Genomic DNA, 19,471 nt, shown 5'->3' with positions numbered 1-19,471 from the left:
AGAGCCTCCGGGAGGCGGAGCAGAGACCCAACGCCCCGTTCTCCGGCCCCCGGCGAGCCCGAAGGCACCTGGGCCGAGGTAGGTGCCCCCCCTGTCGTGCCGAGGGGCTTCCCTCCGCCCGCCTTGCTCGCGGCCTCCTTTGGCGCTCGGCGGCCGGGCTTGGCTGGGCCTTGCGCGTTTGGCCGCGCTGGAAAGGCTCCTCCGGCGCTCCGCACAGCGTCCCTGCGAGGTAGGCTGGTGCCGCGCGCGCTGCTTTGCGAGCCTGGCCCTGCGCAGCCCCGCCGGCTCCCGAGTGTGGCGGGGGACTCCTGCCTCGTGCAAGAGCTTGCAGAATGCGGAGCGCCCCCCCCCCCCGGCTGTCCCGTGTGAAGAGGCGGCGGCGGCGGCTGAATCACGCGGGGCAGACCCGGGAGGGAGGGAGGGCTACTTGCCCCGAAGGCCCCCCGCAACCCCCCTTCCCTCCCCCCTCCCGCATTAGCGGGGCTCGCCGAGGGGCTGCACGGAAAGAGCGGGGAGACGGCGACCCCCCCCCCCCCCCGCGCAGCCTTTCGCCGGCCCCTCTGCAGGCAGGAGCTCCATACGGGCCCCCTTGGAGAAGGCGGCTGCCCCTTTTGGCCTGGGCCCGGGCCATTCCCTCCTGCCACCGCACGGGCCGGATTAGACCTGCCTGGGGCTCCCAGCGCTCCCTCCCTCTGCAAGCAGAGAAGCCGGAGCCCAGCCCTCCGCAGCCTCTCCAACCCCGGGAGCCAAGGAGCCTGGGGAGGCGGCGCTGGTTCCTGCAGCCCCCCCCCTTACCCTCGACTTCCGTGGTTGACATGCAGATCAACAGCCATGCCCCCACCCCCGTAAACCAGTTGCATGCAGGGCAGGCCCCCACCTGGCTGGTGAGCCCTCGTCCCCCACCTGGGTGGTGAGCCCTCAGCCAAAGCGGCAGGTGCGTGAGCTGGACCATTGCCCACTGGACCAACTGGGCACATTCTCGGGGGGGGGGGGCAGTGGGGCACTTGAGGCCAGTTGCACGGGCAACCCCCTAGAGCACACACCCTGCTGTACACACACACACACACACACACACACACACGTGTTGAATCTGCCAAGGAGCCTGCTCTTCCTCCTCTGTGGGCACCCCGCAGTCCGCCCTGTGCCGGCTCCCCGTCTGGTTCAGGAGCTGGGCCGTTTGAGAGATGTTGGGCTGCATCAGTGAGTTGCTACCATGGCATCCAAGAGTCCCTTGGGCACCCAAGCAGAGGCACCTGCCCCCTGTCCTCCCTCTTTCTGGAGAAGGGAGGCCAAGGCCAGCCCTTGAGGGGGCAACCGTCCCTTGAAGGGCCACGCTCCTCCTCTTTGCAGGGGAAGGAGGTGCTGATAAAACTGAGACCAAGAAGATTTAACAAGTTCATTTAATAAGCATTTACCACAAGGTATTGTACACTGTCATCTGTTCAAAAAGAGATTAAAAACCAGGATACTGTGAGTGTGATTTGCAGGGACAGGTGGCTGGTGTGTGTGTGCACCATTGCAGCTGGTTGTTTTGTAAGCCGTGTAGAACGACGTCTTCGGGGGCACAAGAGGAAAAAATACACATACATACATACAATCCCTAATGTTCTCTGCATATCAGCTTTCTGAACTGGCTACAGTAGCAGCTCCAACACTGAACATGGGAAGTGTATCAAAACTGCTCTAATTCGGGAGCCCAGTTGATTCATTGTTTGCTCCCCCCTCTCCCTCCCCAGTTCAAGTCTTCCTTTCATCTGCAAGGGGAAGAAACCCGACTTGAGGCGCCAGGCTGCCAATTGCTTTGGCTTCACGGAGAGACAGACAAACCTTTAAAATAATGGCTTTAATTTCTTTTAATACGGAAGGGGAAAGTGTGCCTGAATTAAAATGTCTGTACACACACCCCGGAGGCTGGCCAAGGGGGGTTTCAAAAAACGCGGACAGCAAGGGCACTCGCGTGCACAGGACGAGAAAAAAGCCAATCCCTTTATTTTTTTAAAACTGTTTTAAAGACTTTCACAGTGGTTTGAAGAAACGGTATGTAGTTTGACAACAATGAGTTTCCTAGCTCTGCAGCACACAAGTGTCTCTTTAGGTCCTAAGAGGAAAGCGGGCAACGCCCCCGCCCCCGCCCCCCGGTCCATACAGGGTCGAGGAGTTGGTTGCCCAAGGGCCCGAATGACGGGAGACGCCGCTGCGGAGGAGGAGGAGGAGGAGGAGGATACAGCCGGAACACCAACACGGATGAGGGCGGGCGGATGGGAAGGGGGGGGGCTCTCTCCAAAGGAACACAGAATCCTTAACACTCTTCTTGAGAAGGGAGAAAGTCTCACTTGCTGTTACAACCAGCAAATGGCATCCATCGAAAAACGAAAAAAATAAAATAAAACACAAAACACTTTAATCTAGTCTTAGCAAGCTGACCGATACAGGTTACCATATATTTTTTTAAAAAATGGAGATTCTATACTATAATACAAGTCCCAACTAGGCAGGGCCAAGGTTAATTATTTCTTTGCTTGTTTCGTGATCATACCCCGGGGTGGCGTTACAGGCCGGCTAGCGTTGGGCTTCTTCTTCTCGGCAGGCTTCAAGATCTGGAACGATTCAAAACAAACAAAAAAACATCTTATTTAGCAAGCCTGGCGAAAGTACATGCCAGAGCCAGAGGGGCTGCAGTGGGCTGCATTTAGGTCATGCTCTACCCACGTGCCAAAGTGGCTTGCAACTGAAAGCACAAAAGTGAACGCAGCTGCCTAGAAGATAAAAGCAGCATGCGTGCGTGGGGGGGCGGCGGGAATCAGAACTCCCTCTCCCCCCAAGGTGTAACAGAATAGGAAGGGCTTATCTGACTTCTAACAGGCTAGCAGGGAAGAAGCTACCCAGGTGTCTTTGGGAAGAGACAATCAAGGGGCCCCTGTTGACTGCAGAGGGAGTCAACCGCACAGAAATGGAGAGACGGCTGGAGCAGGACCCCACCAGAGGACCTCCTCCCTGAGCACAAACTCTGCAGCCACTCCTTTTAGGGCTTCAAACCATCAGTCTTGGTGGATCTTCCCAACTGCCTTCCCTCAGTTTAGAACAGGTTTTCTCAACCAGGGTTTCATGAAACCCTGATATTTTTTGATGGCCCGAGATGGGTTTCCGGAATGGGTGGGAGTTTAAATATATTTGTTAAACATTTATCAGGTTATATGACCACATATCAGGACTTCCTGAGTGCTCCTTAGAAGGCCAGATCCTGAAGATGAAACTCAAATACTTTGGCCACCTCATGAGAAAGAAGGACTCCCTGGAGAAGAGCCTAATGCTGGGAGCGATTGAGGGCAAAAGAAGAAGGGGACGACAGAGAATGAGGTGGCTGGATGGAGTCACTGAAGCAGTCAGTACAAACTTAAATGGACTTCGGGGAATGGGAGAGGACAGGAAGGCCTGGAGGATCATTGTCCATGGGGCCGTGATGGGTCAGACATGACTTCACACATAGCAACAACAATGACCACATATGGTCATCAACCTACCACCCCTCCCAAAAATGGCCAATGATAGGCCTGGAGGGATGGGAGGGGCCCCGTGTGGGCGTGTCCACAGGCCTGCTTCCCACCCATGTTCTGCACAATCACGCCACTTCTGGGATTTCTCAAAGCCTGAAGAAGATTTCAGGGGTGTCTCAACAGTAAAAAAAAAAAGTCAAGAAAGGCTGGCTTAGAACATTTGACATCTCAGATCACCGATTTTAACCCTCTTGAGACAATCCAAGGGGAAGAGATTAAAGCCGCTCTCCTCCATGGCAAATGGGTGTATCTGCTAGGGAAGAGTGCTGGGTGACTTTGGGTGAGTCACACACACTCAACCTCACAGGATGAAAAATGGAGACGGATGGAGTAAGCTGCTTTGGTCCCCCTCCGAGCAGAAAAGGGATAACTAGAGTGGGCAGCATCTTCAAAGAGCCAGGGCTGGCAGCTTTAGAAGAAGGAGGAGCAGGCAGCTCCGGAGGAGAGGAAGCAGCGTGGTGTGTCCCCCTCCCTCCATCCCATACCTGAAAGGAGCACATCAGAGTCTCATCCACACTCATCATGGCGCCTGCATTGTCAAACTCCCCGCAGTAATTGGGGGCAGAGAACAGAGTCACCAGTTGCCTTTTTGCAAAGAACTCGTATCCATCTTCAACCACCTTTAAAGGAAAAAAATTGTTAGGACAGGAAACCGTAGCCGGTGCCCATTTCAGCTTTGCAAGCCTCCCTCAAATCCTTCTCGGCTTGGTTCGCAAGGCAGGCTTCACTGTCAGGACTAAGGTTCAAACCTCACTCAGAGTAAGGCTTTCAGCAAGCCAGCTCCCACCACCTTCGGCCGTTTGTAGGAGTGACGCATGCGTGAGCCACTGAAGATGCTCGAGCGAAGCCCGACAACAGCCCCTTTCTAGCCTCCCCACAAGCCTGATGGCTAAGCGGGTCTTTGCACCTGGCTGCTTGGCCCACCGTTACAGCAGCCATCAACCCACACCCCTTTTCCAAACTGTCCACAACAAACTGATTCACAATCCTGGGGGTCAAGGCCCCAAGTTACGAGAGCCAACCAAGGATTCCAACCCAAGTGAATGACGGGAAACAGATCTACTTCCTGTGCAGGGGGCCGAGGGGAGCGCCTTGCCCCATGTATCTACCCACCTGGTGAGCTCTGCATATGAGATCCAGATCATGTTTGTGAAGGAACTTTGCAACCACTTCAGCACCAAACGTGAAGGAGACACCTCTGTCGTTTTCACCCCATCCCAAGACATCCTTGTCGGGGTCAGACCACAGCAGATCACAAAGGAGGCCCTGATCTGGCACATCAGTGGGGCGCATAATTCGCCGAATCTGTTCCATTGATTGGAGATCTGGTGATAAGCCTGTTGGAAGGTTAAAAGGACTGAGTGGGCCTTTTGGCCAGATGCTTTATACAGGCAACAAACAGCACGGCATTTTGCTGCTGCCGACTGGAAGCCTCACTTATGCTCCTTTAAGAGAGAAGACTGCTGAATGGCATTACTTTGCAGCCCCCTACCCCCTGCCACATTTCCTTTTAGCTTTGAAGGTGCTGCTGGACACCTGCTCTTTCCTACTGACCCTCTGGTCCCACCATCTCCAGAGCAAACTTTGGCCAGTTGCCACAGAAGTCCAGATGCTCACAAGGATGACGTCTGTCTGGTTTGAAATGGCTGCCTCAAATTAGAGCAAGGTGACCTATATGCCCTGGAAGGCGATACTAGTTTGCCTTCTCCAGCCGTGCCCTCCCACTCAATGCCTCCGGTGCAGGAAGCTGGATGTTGTGCCCAAGCAAGGCCATTACAGTTGCTTACATTATAGTCTAGGAATGGCAAGACCAAATATTAAAATTCAAAAATGGGTCAGGAGATGCTAGCTTACTAGAACTCAAGTACGTAAGTATTTACAAGATAACCTGTAATTATCAGAAGCAAGACACAGATTGCCAGTTTCCACCACCTAATTTCAGCGGGAATTTAAACTGCTACCAAATTAAATATGACCAACAGAGGCTCTAGCTCCCACCAAATGGTATTTTTGTGTCTGGCTGGTCCCCTACCATACCGCAGGTGGCAGCTTAAGGAACAGTATTCAGAAATACTCACTGCTGACTGAAAACTAACATGTTAGAGAAAAGTTCCAATCTACCCTTCCTCCTGCCAAGCTAGCTTTCCATGTGCAGGGAATTTGGTCTATGGCGGAATATCCAGTCATGTTTCTAGTTAACAGAAGGGAGAGCCCATGCCAGGCCTCCTGGAGAGAAGCCTGTGCCCCAATTAATGCACCCTTTGTGAAGCACACATAATTGCCACATAATTCCCCCCCCCACCTCTAAGGAAGGAAATGACAGTTCTGGATTAGACTCCCAACTTCCTCTCCCCTGTTCTTGCGAGCCTTCGAGTAGACAGCAGCACAAAGAAAGCACCAGAGATGCCAAGCCTTCCCAATGCGCTTGTGCAAAACCGTAAGCCCTTCGCCCTTCGGAACTGTACAACCCACTTACCTCCATGGCAGCAAAAGATTTTCTCATCCACAATGGCTGCGATCGGTAGGCAGTTAAAGCAGTCTGTAAAGGTTTTCCACAGCTTTATATTATATCTTCTTTTACCTAGGAAGATATTGACCTACGTGAAATTACTGACACATTGGCACAGGAGAACAGGAGCAAGTAGTCTGAGGGTGGGAAGAAACAGAAACATACCTGGCTCCTAGGTAGTGCTTAGGCAGCATTTAGGTATTTTTAGATTTGTTCCCCACCACTTCCAGCAGGGATATCTACATAGAGGGAGGCCAAATCATGATTAATCAGAGTCGCCTTGCTGTTCATTGGCTCCAGCCAAGGACTGGCGGAACAACTCCATCTTACAGGACCCAGTTCCATCATGGCCCTTAGCCCTTTTGCAGGAGCTCATTCCACCAGGCCAGGGCCAGGCCTGAAAAGGCCTGGTCCTGGTTGAGGCCTGACATAGTTATTTTGGGCCAGGGGTCACCAGTCTGTTTGAACTGGATGATCTTAGTGTCCTTTGGGGCGGGGGGCATTACTGGAATAAACAAACATGGCCCACTAGCTGTAAGCCCAAATGGCTCGAGACCATATGCCTCATGATCCACATCCTCCTCTCTAGAGAGCCTGCGTACCTAATAGTGGCATACAGTCACAACTGGAGGGGGAACTTGGAAGGTAACTGGGAACTTCCCTGTGGCTGAGCATCCCCCTCCTGGTCCTCAGAGACCACAACAGTTAGATCAGACAGAGTACAGTGTGCTATTATCTCAATCCGGGAACAAGGCAGCCACAACCTCAGACAGAAAAATCATCTCTCTCATATAATGCCCAAGTCGCGCTGCATCTAATGAAATTAGTCAGAGGTTCAGAACAGATAAGAACCACAAATTCACACCGTTCACCGCCACAAGGTAGCCACTACTCAGTTATTGCTTTAAACCGCAGAGGACATGTCTTTCAATGGCTACTAGCCTAGGCAGCTAAATGGAACCTCCATATTTAGAGGCAGGACACCTCTAAATACCAGATGCCATGCCAAATAGGCCGGGAGGGCATTCCTATTCAGCACAGCAAGCCATTTATGTTTAAAACTACATGAACAGTCACCAACAAATTCAAGTTGAATCCACCACAAACTTCACCAAGTACTGGAGGGTGAGACAAGAACACCAGAGAAGTCAAATGCACCTTATGGGATTTTTTTGCAATACACCAGTTACTTCCTTAGGGAGCCAAACAGAGTGTGTGTAAGAGTCCTGATCATTTAGAAGTGACACAGAATCAACTGCAGTTCTCTCTGCATTGAACAGCTGCAGGAAGGAAGGTGGTGTGGCATGGCTGTGTATAGTGCTGTCAAGTTGCAGCCAACTTACAGCAACCCCATGGGGTGGTCAAGGCACAGGACCATCAGAGGTGGTCTGGTGGTCTCCCATCCAAGTACTAAGCAGGGCTGACTCTGCTTGGCTTCCAGCTTGCTGCCGGTTTAATCACACACTCCACATTAAGGCCCGTACTGGATTCTGTTTAGGAGGGTCTTTGTTAGCAGCCTAATCCTGACCCAATAGGCATGGCAATCCGGTCCAAAGGCAGTTTTCAGGGGGTTAGCAAAGGCAGGGAAATTACGTCACTGCCAATTACTGCTGTTGTGAAGCATCTCTGTTCTTGCCTTCATTACTCTGAGTTTTAAACCGTGCCATGTTCCACCTTGTACTCAGACTTAACACAGCTAATCCCTCAGAATTTCCCCCCACATCAATGTTCCTAAAGATCGGTCCTAAAAATATCCACAGAAAGTAAAATGTTGGATTTGAACTCTTAATGCTGTGGGAAACAGTGACTCCTCTGATCCCAATTCGATACTTGACATTTTAAGCCAGTGGACTTAACTGTGCTCTTCACGAACTATACGCAAGCAACATCAGCCTTGTGCCTCAGCAAGCACCAAACACTTGGCTCAGATTCTTACCCCAAACTGAAACAAATATATTTTGAAAGGCAGAGATTTGTGTCTCTTAATGACACGCAGCCAGGAACGGCTCGGCAGCCGATTCAGACAAGCAACGGGAAGCAGAAAGATCACACGCTGCCCCAAGTCATGACGTGTCTCATCATGCGCAACGGCTGGGCAAAGAAGGAAGGAAGTCTCTGCTCTGTATTTGCAAAACACAAACTGAACGCTTTAGAAAGACAACACCAGTGCATCAGCAAAGCCAGCTAGAGAAGCAATTAGGAGGGCACCAAGGTGATTAAGTTGCCGAATGCACACTGCCATACTCTAAGGCAGGGGTAGTCAAACTGCGGCCCTCCATGGACTACAATTCCTATAAGCCCCTGCCAGCATTTGCTGGCAGGGGTTTATAGGAATTGTAGTCCATGGACATCTGGAGGGCCGCAGTTTGACTGCCCCTGCTCTAAAGAGTGCTCAGGATGACCAGAGATGCTACTTTTACCACCCCAAAACCAGTTAAGAATCTTCTCAGCTAGGAGATTCAGTCTGACCATTTAACACTCAGCTCATTCCAAAACTGGAGACCTGAAAGTTGTTTTGAAGTAAGCTGAGCACACAGCTGGGTCATTAATCACCCTTTCCTGGGCCCTGCAATACCCCAGAAGTACTTACATTCATCATAGAATCCGTAAATTCTATTAATGCTGGCACATTCATGGTTCCCTCTCAGGAGGAAAAAATTTTCTGGGTATTTTATCTTGTAAGCCAGTAAAAGGCAAATGGTTTCTAAAGACTGCTTCCCTCTATCGACGTAGTCTCCGAGGAAGAGATAGTTGCTTTCGGGGGGGAAGCCTCCATATTCGAAGAGTCGAAGTAAGTCATAATATTGTCCGTGAATGTCACCTGGGAAGGGAGGGAGGAAAGGCATTTATGCATCTGCTGCACTAAAGCAACATACATGCAATAGGTTCTTGGATTCTGGATTTGTAAAATGAAGGAAACAGCAGTTTTCCTAAAATTAATACCGGCAAATCTCCTCTGAGCATTTTTCATTTTGTTTAGTGGATCTTTTGCAGGACACCTTTTCTAGCAGGCTGTGCCAGAGACGACTTTCTCCAAGACACAAGATGTTGGGGCATTATTTGCAACATGTCAAGTCAATAACGCAACAAATCAAATCCTAAAAGCAAAGTTGGCTTCAGGCTGGAATTTCCCTTGCAGTTCTGGGTCAGGCTTACAGCCTGTTCCTTCTCAGAAGCTACTTAAATCTTTTGCGCTGGACGCCTCCTCCTTTTGGGGAAAGGGTGTTGCCTCTCATTGTACCAATTTCAGAACAGCAAATTTAGCTCAGTAAATCTCTGTGGTGGATCAAAGGCCATGGTGATTACTCCTGCAGGAGAAGTCAAGATTTTCTTGCTTCTGGAGAGCACAAGTTTTATTAGGAGGCCCATCTGACCCATGTTCCTGTTCCACAAGCACCATCCTGTCCCTCTGTTGTTTGGGAACCAGTCACCAATGAGGAGGTTTTTCTCCTCCCATTTCCTCTGCCTTCTACCCTGCCGGCCAGCACAGAATCAACAGCCAACCTGAGTCATAATTAAGACCGGCCAGAAGATGCTGTGCCCGAGTTATTATCAGTTCGCTAAGAAGCATCGTTGTAGGTAGGCATGTTCAATACTTACCACATATTTTAAGGGGGGCTTCAAGTTCTAAAAGAATGGGCTGACTCAGGAAAATCTCCCGAGATTTCAAGCACAATCCTCTTATTTCATTCTCTTGAAGTTGGACATTTTTGCCTGGCTTTGATCCTCTCACTGTGAAAAGGAAAAAACAACAAACTCTATTTAAAAATCAATGACCAAAATGCTGAGTTCTAAAACCACAACGTAACACACACACATATATTTATGGTTACATATGCCCAATGACTGATAATGACTTAATTTAGTTGACTTAAAACACTTAGGACTAGGATCCCATTCCATCTGTAATATACTTTGTGGTCCTTCCCCCTGCTATTTCAACCCAACACAGGTTTTTCCCCTCAGTGCTGTGGTGAGAGGGGAGGGGCTACTAATCCCTTACCTCCTTTCACATGCTAATTAGTCTAGCAAGGAAGGGGGGGGGGAGGTTCTTCTTCCTAGACTTCCTAGGAGAGGAACTTCCTGTGGGAGGGGACAGGAAGATATTTCTATGGCTGACCAGAGGAAGACTAGCTGTTTTGCCTGCTGATCATGGGAGTAGGAGCTTGCTCTCAGGAGAAGAGATGAGCAGCAGTCTTGGACATGTGGCTGCAGGTGAGCTGATAATGCAATTAAACTTTGGGAACTCCTAAAGCAAAGGCACCTCTCCTGTATTTATTATCAGATATGGTATATTTTAGCAGAGAGACAGAAGGACTGTTTTTTATCAGTTTCTTTTGCCTTTCTTAACAGCAAATATCTCAAATATGGGTCATAGTACACTGGTGGTCTTTAGCTTGATCCAAGCCTGGGGCCCACAATACACTGAGGTGTAAAAAACTGAAAGAAGTTACATAACCAGAAAAAAGGGAAGTCAGAATTATGAGTTCCTGTGGAGACCAAAAGAACTAGGGACACAAAACATAAGCCAAACATGAGATGGTATGCCACAGTAAAGAACAAGCCAAAGATCTGATCTGTGGAACGATTCTATTCACCATGTGACTTTGCCTCACCAGACTGCTGCTCTTCTCTGCATGTGTGCAAAGACCTACAGGAAGCGTCCCACCATTGCTCTCTATGCATATGCCCCAGCAGCAGATCTTTCAAAAAAAATGGGGAGGGGGGCTGCTACAGAACAGCTCACAGCCAAGCAAACAGGGCTCTAGGACCCACCTGAGGCTTCTGACGCACAGGCTGAAGACCATGGATCTACAACATGACTCTGCCAGGTTTGCCAGGTTTCAGCAACACTAAAAGCCCTTAAAAACCCATGTTCCACAGGTGCCATCTGCTCAGTTATATTTAGATGAATGTGCCACTCAATTATCAGTACTTATTGTCATCACAAGAAAACCAAGGAGCCCCTCCCATCTGTCTCTGAACTTCCACAGCTCACCAGTGAATTTAACTCAAGTTTGTCAGACACCAAGGGAGGCAGCTTTAGAAGCTCTACCCCCATGTGATAATTACAGCTCATAAAGGGCCATATCTAAAAATGTCTCTGCTCTCAGAAATTAAAATAACCTGGGCAACACAGTACGGAATCAGAACTGAAATAGGGAAGAGTAATCATCGAGTACTCGGAAAGCTGCTGCTGCTTGTCACAATCATGGATCAGCCCTGAAGATCTGACGATCCATAAAATAGGCGCTCGGGACGGGCTGTGCCAGCACACAAGGCCTTTCATGCCAGCAGGAGGATATATGCCGGGAGACAGACACGGGAATGGCCATTCTGAGCACAGTTCTCACCCAGCACATTCTAACAATGGTGCCGGTTTTCCAGCAAGCTGTGATACCTCTGAGTGCCTCGTAGTGTATTCCAATCCCATTGCCTGAAAAAGTCAGCATTTATTTTTAGGCTCTTTACGCAAATGGATACGGCAGGGATGCAAGGGCCTGCTTGGTCGGGTGGGGAGGCAAGATGGGGCACAGACTAGAGTTTAGGGTAAAACACAGCAACGTACAATTATGGCCTCTTCCTGAGCAAAGCCTGCAGGCCACTCCCCACACACACACAGTTGTGAGCCATGCGCATGGTTCCAGGTAGGGTTCCGCAAGGCATGTGGTTTTAGGGAGCCAAACGTATGCTTGACGGCATTGGGTCCACATAAATGCGCTCGGAAACAGCAAGTGGTGTCATGATGGGAGTTTTGTTGCATCTTCAGACCCTAAAACCGAAGCCAGGAGAACCCTGGAAGCTTTGTGACTTTCCAACCAAGCCTGCAGTTGTTGTTAGTTGCGAAGTCGTGTCTGACCCATTGCGACCCCACAGACAATGATCCTCCAGGCCTTCCTGTCCTCTACCATTCCCCGGAGTCCATTTAGCCCACAGTACAGCACAATTTTAATGCGTTGGAATTTATGTAACGTTACATATCAGTTAATCCTGTAGGCTGGGAAGCTCCATCAGCCATGTCTGCTGCCTCGTGGTTCCCCAGTACTTCTGAGCATGCCGCTTAAGAAGCAACTTATACTACTGGCATTCTCAGTCTAGCTATCCCCTGTGTACTGATGTCATACGGCAAGCAGAAAGCACCTCTACAGGCAGCTTTGAAGGGCTCAAGGGCGATATTCTTAAAGGTGATTTTCTTTCAGTATCAGAGGTGTGTTGGGAATTATCAGCAGATAAGGCACAGGGGAAAGGGCATGGCCTGGGCGGTCCATGTGCCAATTATTCTTGACTGCCAAGCAGAGAGAGCGTCATTGCCCCATTGCCACTAGACAGAAGGTTTGGCTAAAGTGCTGAGCACAACTAATGAAGCATAAACCATAGAAGCCGTGGAAGCTTATTTCCTCATCACTGTCGTGCAACTGTGCATGAAACTAGCCTTCCACAAAACAATTTCCCCCAATTCACCTAAGCCACAAGCAAATAACCTGAAATGCCAAATGTCTAGCAGCAAGGCAGAAGTTTATAGAATATGATCTGAGGAGATTGCATTATAAAAGTCAATGGCACAAAATTAAGCTATTTAACCTTTGCTTCTAAACAATTAACTGAAGCACACGGCCATGTTTACGGCCACTGAAGACAAGAGATAGCTTAAGCCTTTTACCAGTTATTAGACAAGAAGATGCACTATAGTGATATTTTAAAGGGCAACTAAGAGCCTGAAGGCAAGACTTTATCCATAAACCCTGCTGACTGAAGGCATCCACCATGGCTTCTGCTCTCACTCCAATCTTCCGTACTAGCAGCAAGGACTGGGGAGTCAGGACCTGAGGAAGCAGCCTCCTGGAACAGCGACCCGGACCACAAGACAGACAGTTTGCAGACTAATACCGAGGCCTGGGTGCAGAGTGAGAAGTGTTTTGTGACAATAAATCCCACCTGAAGACAGCCAATTCAGAGAACCTAAAAGCTAACCTAATGGAAGGAAATGACCATACATTCGCCAGAATCAACGGGGAGCAATGCTGCAGAATATACTACTTTGGCCATGTGGTGCTTGCATGTTCAACTTTGTTCCCTATGAAAAAGCTCCCTGGGCAGAAAAAGTGGGATCAAGACCCAGATCCCTGATGTGTCAGTCCCCCCCCCCCCAAAACATTCAAAGACACTCTCCCCAAGAACCTCATTGCTAGATCCCGTTGCATTTGCACTAGCCCAATTTCTCTTCGGTTCCTGGCAAATCTATTCACGTTTTCCAGATCTTCCTCCAAGCCAGGCCAGGAGGTGGCCTTTAAACGCCAAGACCAGGATTCGTGGTATGTACACTAACTCCTAGTTTGTTTCTCCTGATTTCAAAAGCCTGCTGCTTTGCAGAGCTGATCTAAAAATAACTGCATGGCTGGATGCTGCCATTACGCTCCGATATCTACTGTTCTAGAGGCCAGCACTAATAGTCCACATGGGCCCCTCTCAGACTGCTGAGATTGCTAGCACAGCTGAATATGCCTCCAATACACAGTTGAGGACCTGGATGCTACTTTCTTAGCATCTCAAGAGTTTCAAGACAGAACCTGCATCTCATCAATCAAATCCAGGTATAGATCCAGACAGTGTGTTTAAAAACCTCTCAGATTGTTCCTTCAGTGTTAACGTGAGATTTGTTCTTGGCCCAACCAAGGAGTACAACCGTTCTGGCATACAAAGCCTTGCGCAGGATCCAAGGCAAATCAGCCCCACTCACCCTTTGCCCCTTTCGTGTGGAGACTTAAGATATCAGCAAGAATCCGTTTTCACTCAGGAGGGGGGAAAGAGGCCGCACCTGCTAACTAGGGCTTGACTAGTGAGAGCGCCCTGGAATGTGCAAGTCTTATTAGCAATGGCTGTTTTAAATTGCTTACTTGCTATGAAAAATGCAGAGCCATTTACAAATATGAAAAGCAGATTCAAATAATTAAAATGAAAACAAGCATAATATAGGAACAATATGATCAGGTAAACGTATAAGTTTAAACTTCACACATAGAAGACTCGGGGATGCAATTCAGGAATGCCTTTCCTGCTACTAGATAAACGGCAGAGGGAAGCATCCAAACAGATATTTTATGACAGAAAATTCTAACAGGTGGGCCCCATAGCAGAGAAAGCTGCCCTGCACCTCTGCTGGCAAACAAGGAGTGACTGAATAAGGTCACATTGCTGCATCAGGAGCATCCTCCTATTGGCTTGGCTGAGGCTGCCTCTGGCTCCAAGGGCCGGCACCTGCAGTGGCTAGCCCACCTGAGCCCTTTCAAACCGCCCTACAAGAGCTGATCCCTGGATGTGCTGGTTTCTTCTTGCAGCGTGTCTTACGAGGCACTGCCAATTGCAAAATGCTTTGGATGCACTGGCAGAAAATAAAACTGCACCAGGGCTGATCTTACAGGATACATAAGTATATTGAGAGCAGACAGTGACTTGGGGAACTACCATACAACAGCAAGTGATTTTTGCTTGGTGCAGCCTTCTCACATGTGCTAAGGGATGCATCGACACCCACTCCATACACATATCCTCTCCCGCTTGAATACGCAGGGCTAGGACACTGGGAAATATGATTTAAGAGACATAGGTGCTTGTGAGAAAGGCAACTTTCTACAAGGAAGTCATTGCATCTTTCTAAGTGCGCTATTTAATACTTGACCTGCATCTAATATGCATGGGGATGGCCCCCATACAGACTTTAAAAAATCTTTAAAACAGGCCCAGCTCTGGCTACAATCATAAGAACTTAAGAAGGGCCCTGCAGGATCAGAGCAGGGGTCCATCTAGTCCAGGATTCTGCCTCACGGTGGCCAAAGAGTTCCTATGGAGGGCCAACCATAGGGCAGAGAGGCCAAGGCTGCCTCCTGGCCCTGTGATTCAGAGGTTGAGTGCTTTTGAACGTGGAGGTTCCCCATAGTCGCCATTGATAGACTTATCCTCCGTGAATCTATCTAATCTTCTTTTAAAGCTGCTAATTCCCATGGCCATCATGATAGCAAATTAATCACTCTCTATGTAAATTAGTATATGCTTTTCTCCATCAGCTTCATTGGATTGACAGTCCTGCTAACACGGGGGAACTCTGAAATGTGCATCAAAATCTGATTGGGTGCGGGGAGAAGGAAGCCCCTTCAAGCGGAGACTGATGGCTGCATATGTGCAGACATAAAAAGAAAGAATGTCGGATTATGACAGGCCTCCAAAATGGCATCCAAGAAGAAACAGTAAACAAGTCGCATGAAAGCGGAGCGGGAACTGGTGTGTGTGTGTAAAAAATGGGTTTTATAGATATAATCCCTTCAACAGCATCAACATCTATTTGTGGTTAGTACCCAGGCTAATTTTCACAAAATCAAGTTTAGCTGACCTTCTAAAGCAGATTAAGAAAACCTGAAAGACGTCACTGTAGCGTGATGAGTCCAGCGATGTTTTCCCCTGGAAAAGCTATCTCCAGAACCCAAAGACATCTGTTTTTTCAGAAATGCTTCAAAGTGTATTAGCAAATATCTGACCACTCAAAGCAAGTTACTTTTGTCCACTTCGGTTCATTCTCATTCCTCACTAGCGCTGTGCTCTTGCTCAGTTTAATTACCAGCTAAGCTTTAAATAAACCTAGTTTTATAAACAGGAAGACCTAGCGAATCAGAGGCTTCAGTATCAAGGTGATTTATAGCATGTTACAAGTAGCAAACTCTGACCAAGATACTTTCTGTAATTTTCAGAGAAACTTTAAAAACCTTTCAACATTCAGAACAAATGGTACAAGTTACAACATAGTTTCAGATTTCACCTTAAAGCACCTAAAGCCAGGGCTAGAAGAGATGTCTGTGGGCAGGAAATATTTGGGTACTATGTCTTTCTTCAGATCTTATGAATCAAAACCCTTCTGCAAGAAGAACGGTCCTTGAGTGTACCTAGGCAACAGCAAAATAGGGAACCTAGAATTCACCAACATAATAATCTTGCTGTTATAAATAGATTTAGTTAACATTTACCACCAGGCTTTTCCTAGTCTTGGAAGCTGAAGAGTAACTACGGCAATGATCTAGTTTTATTCCTTGCTTGAGAACCGCCTTGCAGCACAATCCGCACAAAATGACTCGCCTGCCCACCCTCAGGTTTTTGTGGTCACTACCTGTGACCCTACTGGAAAGAGCTGATTTCACAAAGCTTCCCTACCTGTTCACTCGGAATCAATCATTACCTGACACAGGGAACAAGGCAAATTGCTATTTACAATCCACAAGTACATTATTTTCTTTAAGCCTGAAGAAATGTGAAGAAAATGCAAGCCACAACAGGACCAACTAGTTTAAGGGGGGAGGGAGGGAGGCAAGCAGTAAGTACATATTGTGCTAGGTAGCCGGCCCTGTGGATTGCAAACCTGAGGTGATGTCATGTGTCACCATCTGTACTGACAAAGGAAATGGCCAGCCCCAGCATCCATGGTACCTGGGCCGAGTAAGCATTAGCCGGAATTCAGAGACTCAGAGATTGGCAGTGCTAGCCAGGGGCCAGCCTTAAATTTGAGAGGCGTCGATCCACACACCAATTCAGCTATGAATGAACTGATGTCTTTGGGCCTGTCAAGGGAAGCAACCCCTGCTACCTAACCGTGGGAAATTTACATTGGACTCTAAGCAGTTTTACTGAAGGCTTGTAACTGTTATGTTCAAGTTTGGAGGTTGGAGATTTCAGCTTATTTTCAAATCTTATCAGCGATGTGAATTTTTAGTCCTAGTTTTTAGGGCTTTTGTGAGCTTTGAGCAATTATACAATTCTCATCAGGCATCCTCATCAACAGTAAACTGGGTGATGTGCCGTGAGAGAGACCAACCGGGAGCCATATAGAAGTAAGCCGAAGCTCTTCAGGGAAGGTCAAGGCACGAATGCGCAACTGAGAAACAAAACTCCAACTAAATGGCAAGAGGTGCCTCACATTATTCATCTCTTTGGCCAGCTCAGTCCTTCTGTATGGGAGACTTCAATGTGGAATACCTGCTATTTTCAAGAGCAGGCGTAATACTTCCTAGCACAGAGAATCAAGGTCAAGGGAATCCTCTTTTCATAAGACCCCTCAGTCCATCATTTTGGATTCCAAGCCAAGCATGGGACTCAAATGCCATAGGATTGCTATTCTCTCTAGAAGGGGTTAGAACATGCAACATTTGTCCCCAGAAGTTACCCCGACGCAGCAACATTAATTTAACATCAAAAGCCACTAAAATCAATCAACACTGATTCCAAGTTGCTCGCCTCTGAAATTTAAGCTCATTGTGGCAATGGACAGGCGACACGATATTTGTCTTAACTATCTATTCAATAGGAAAGAAGAGGCCTAACACCAGAACACTGATGCTGCTTTAGCCAATCCTAAATGCACAAATCCCATTTTTTCAGAAAGCCAAAAGAAAGGGGCCTTTAGAAGACTATCTTTCAAAACGAGAAAGGAGATGAGAGTGAATAAAGCAAAAACTGAGATGTTGTCACAGATTGCTTTGCACCAAGGGGGGAAAGTTAATTCCTTGACTTGAGTCTCTTCAACTGGATGGACTCCGATAAGGCTGGATGAGCACAGCCTCCCTTCCCCAGATAAATGTGATCGGGTTCGCAAGAGGAATTTGTCAGCAGCTGCCTCACAACACTACACCTCACCCAAGATTAATAAGCAGCTTTAACCTCTAAGGCCAGCCTCTTGCAATAAGAACAGGAGAAAAAAAATCTGGAACATGATCTATTGGACCCTATATCTGAGCACCAAGATAGGCAAAAATATCCAGCACCAATGCAGCCATGGCCATGGCTTTAGAATATTCAGACTGAGTCCAAGTATGACATCAATCCATAATCTGTTTGCAAGCAGAGTTCAGCCTAGCCTGAAGAACAGAATCATGTTTTTTATTTTATTTTTTAAAGACAACGGCCATAACAGCCAGGCACAGGCAGAGAACAGCATTTTCACACCCTCGTGATTCCCCAGGCTACTAAAGGATACAGAGTCAGGAGGGAAGCTAACCAGCAAGATGATTTCTCTTTCGACAGAAAGATCCTACCTTATTAGGAAAAGGGGCAAAATAATTCAACAGAACACACTTAAAACTTTCATGCATCTTATATGCTTACTGTAAGAAGAACAGCAGAATAAATTATAGCAGGTATGTCTTATTGAGGATACCCCCCCCCCAAAAAAAAGAAAAATATATGATGTACAAACACAAGAAGGGCATAAGGAAGATCTCTCTGAAGTAGAAACAAAGCCCCTCTGGACCCTCCATCTTGGATGTGCACAGGCCTTTCTTGCCCCCAGACCCAAAATAAAAGTCAAGGCTGGGATGATAGGAAAGATGAGAACAGAAACCTCCCAAATGGGGGAGGGGGGATTTTACTAACCGTGCAGATAAAGGGAGGGGGGACCCCTCCCCAAACTCCTCCCCCTCCTAGGAACCCTTTTGCTGAATCTGCCTTTTCTCCATCCCGCCCAAACCCCCTTATGGCCCCAGCAAAAGGCCCTGTGCTAAGGGAAGCGGCTGCCAAGGGACCCCCGCTGCTTAACAAGGCTCAAGCCCACCGGGGCTCTTCTCCCCCCCCCCCCCCCGCCGCCGCTCAATCCGAGGGGGCCCAACAGCTTCTGCATCAGACCCATCGCCTGGCCCACAGCCTCGGCGGATCAAGAGGCGCCCCAAGGAATCCGACACCCCCCCCCACGAACCCAGCCGGGGGGGACCGCCCAACCCCCCCTGGGCCCCCCCTGACCTCTCCTGCTCTCCAATGACCCCCCTCTGAGCCCCCCCCATAAATCCCCCCTCCCTCCCTCCCTGCCCGCCCGTTGTGGGGGGAGGGGGCTGGCAGCCCCAAACTGGGCGTCCATTTAGGCTGGATCCCCCGCTCCCCCCCCCCGCGGCCCCTCACCCTCCAGCAGCCGTTGGATGATGCTGTCGATGTTGAGCTTGTCAATATCCGCCATCGCCTCGCAGCGGCCGGGCAGGGAGGGAGGGAGGGAGGGAGGGAGGCGAGCCGCTGGACCCCCCCGGCCCCCGCCGCCGCCGCCGCCGCCGCCTTCCCGGCTCCTTCCCCCGGTCCTCCGCCTCGCTCGGCCGCCTCAGCCCAGGAGCAGCAGCAGCAGCAGCGTCGGCGGCGTCGGCAGTGGCGGCAGCAACACCCACAGAAGCAGCAGCAGCAGCAGCGGCAGCGCCGGACAAAATGGCCGCCTCTCCCCTCCCTCGCGGAGAAGCGGCGGCGGCAGACCCCTCCCTCCGCCTCCTCCCCTCGGCCCGCGCAAGGATACCGAAGCAGGAGGCGGCGGCGGCGGCGGGAACTCTTTCGCCGGCAAGGGCGGGAAGGTTGAGGAGGCCGCCACGCGCCGCCGCGCGCTCTTCTCTCCCTCCCTCGC

The 19,471-nt window shown here is 49.3% G+C and overlaps 1 protein-coding gene across 1 annotated transcript; it reads right to left on the bottom strand.

Annotated features, from left to right (window-relative positions):
• Positions 1-1,382: 1,382 nt before the first annotated feature.
• Positions 1,383-19,273, bottom strand: PPP1CC (protein phosphatase 1 catalytic subunit gamma). Its single transcript, XM_077307278.1, has 7 exons — positions 18,991-19,273; positions 9,664-9,795; positions 8,654-8,884; positions 6,031-6,135; positions 4,668-4,891; positions 4,040-4,174; positions 1,383-2,597 (listed from the first exon to the last, which is right to left on the bottom strand). The coding sequence occupies exons 1-7, from the start codon at positions 19,043-19,045 to the stop codon at positions 2,508-2,510; spliced, it is 972 nt and encodes a 323-aa protein (XP_077163393.1). The 5' UTR covers positions 19,046-19,273; the 3' UTR covers positions 1,383-2,507.
• Between the last annotated feature and the right edge of the window lie 198 nt (positions 19,274-19,471).

This window comes from Paroedura picta, chromosome 13 (assembly GCF_049243985.1).
Source record: "Paroedura picta isolate Pp20150507F chromosome 13, Ppicta_v3.0, whole genome shotgun sequence".
NCBI lineage: Eukaryota > Metazoa > Chordata > Lepidosauria > Squamata > Gekkonidae > Paroedura > Paroedura picta.
Note: the sequence above shows the minus strand (reverse complement) of the source record. Positions and strands in the feature narration are given on the sequence as shown.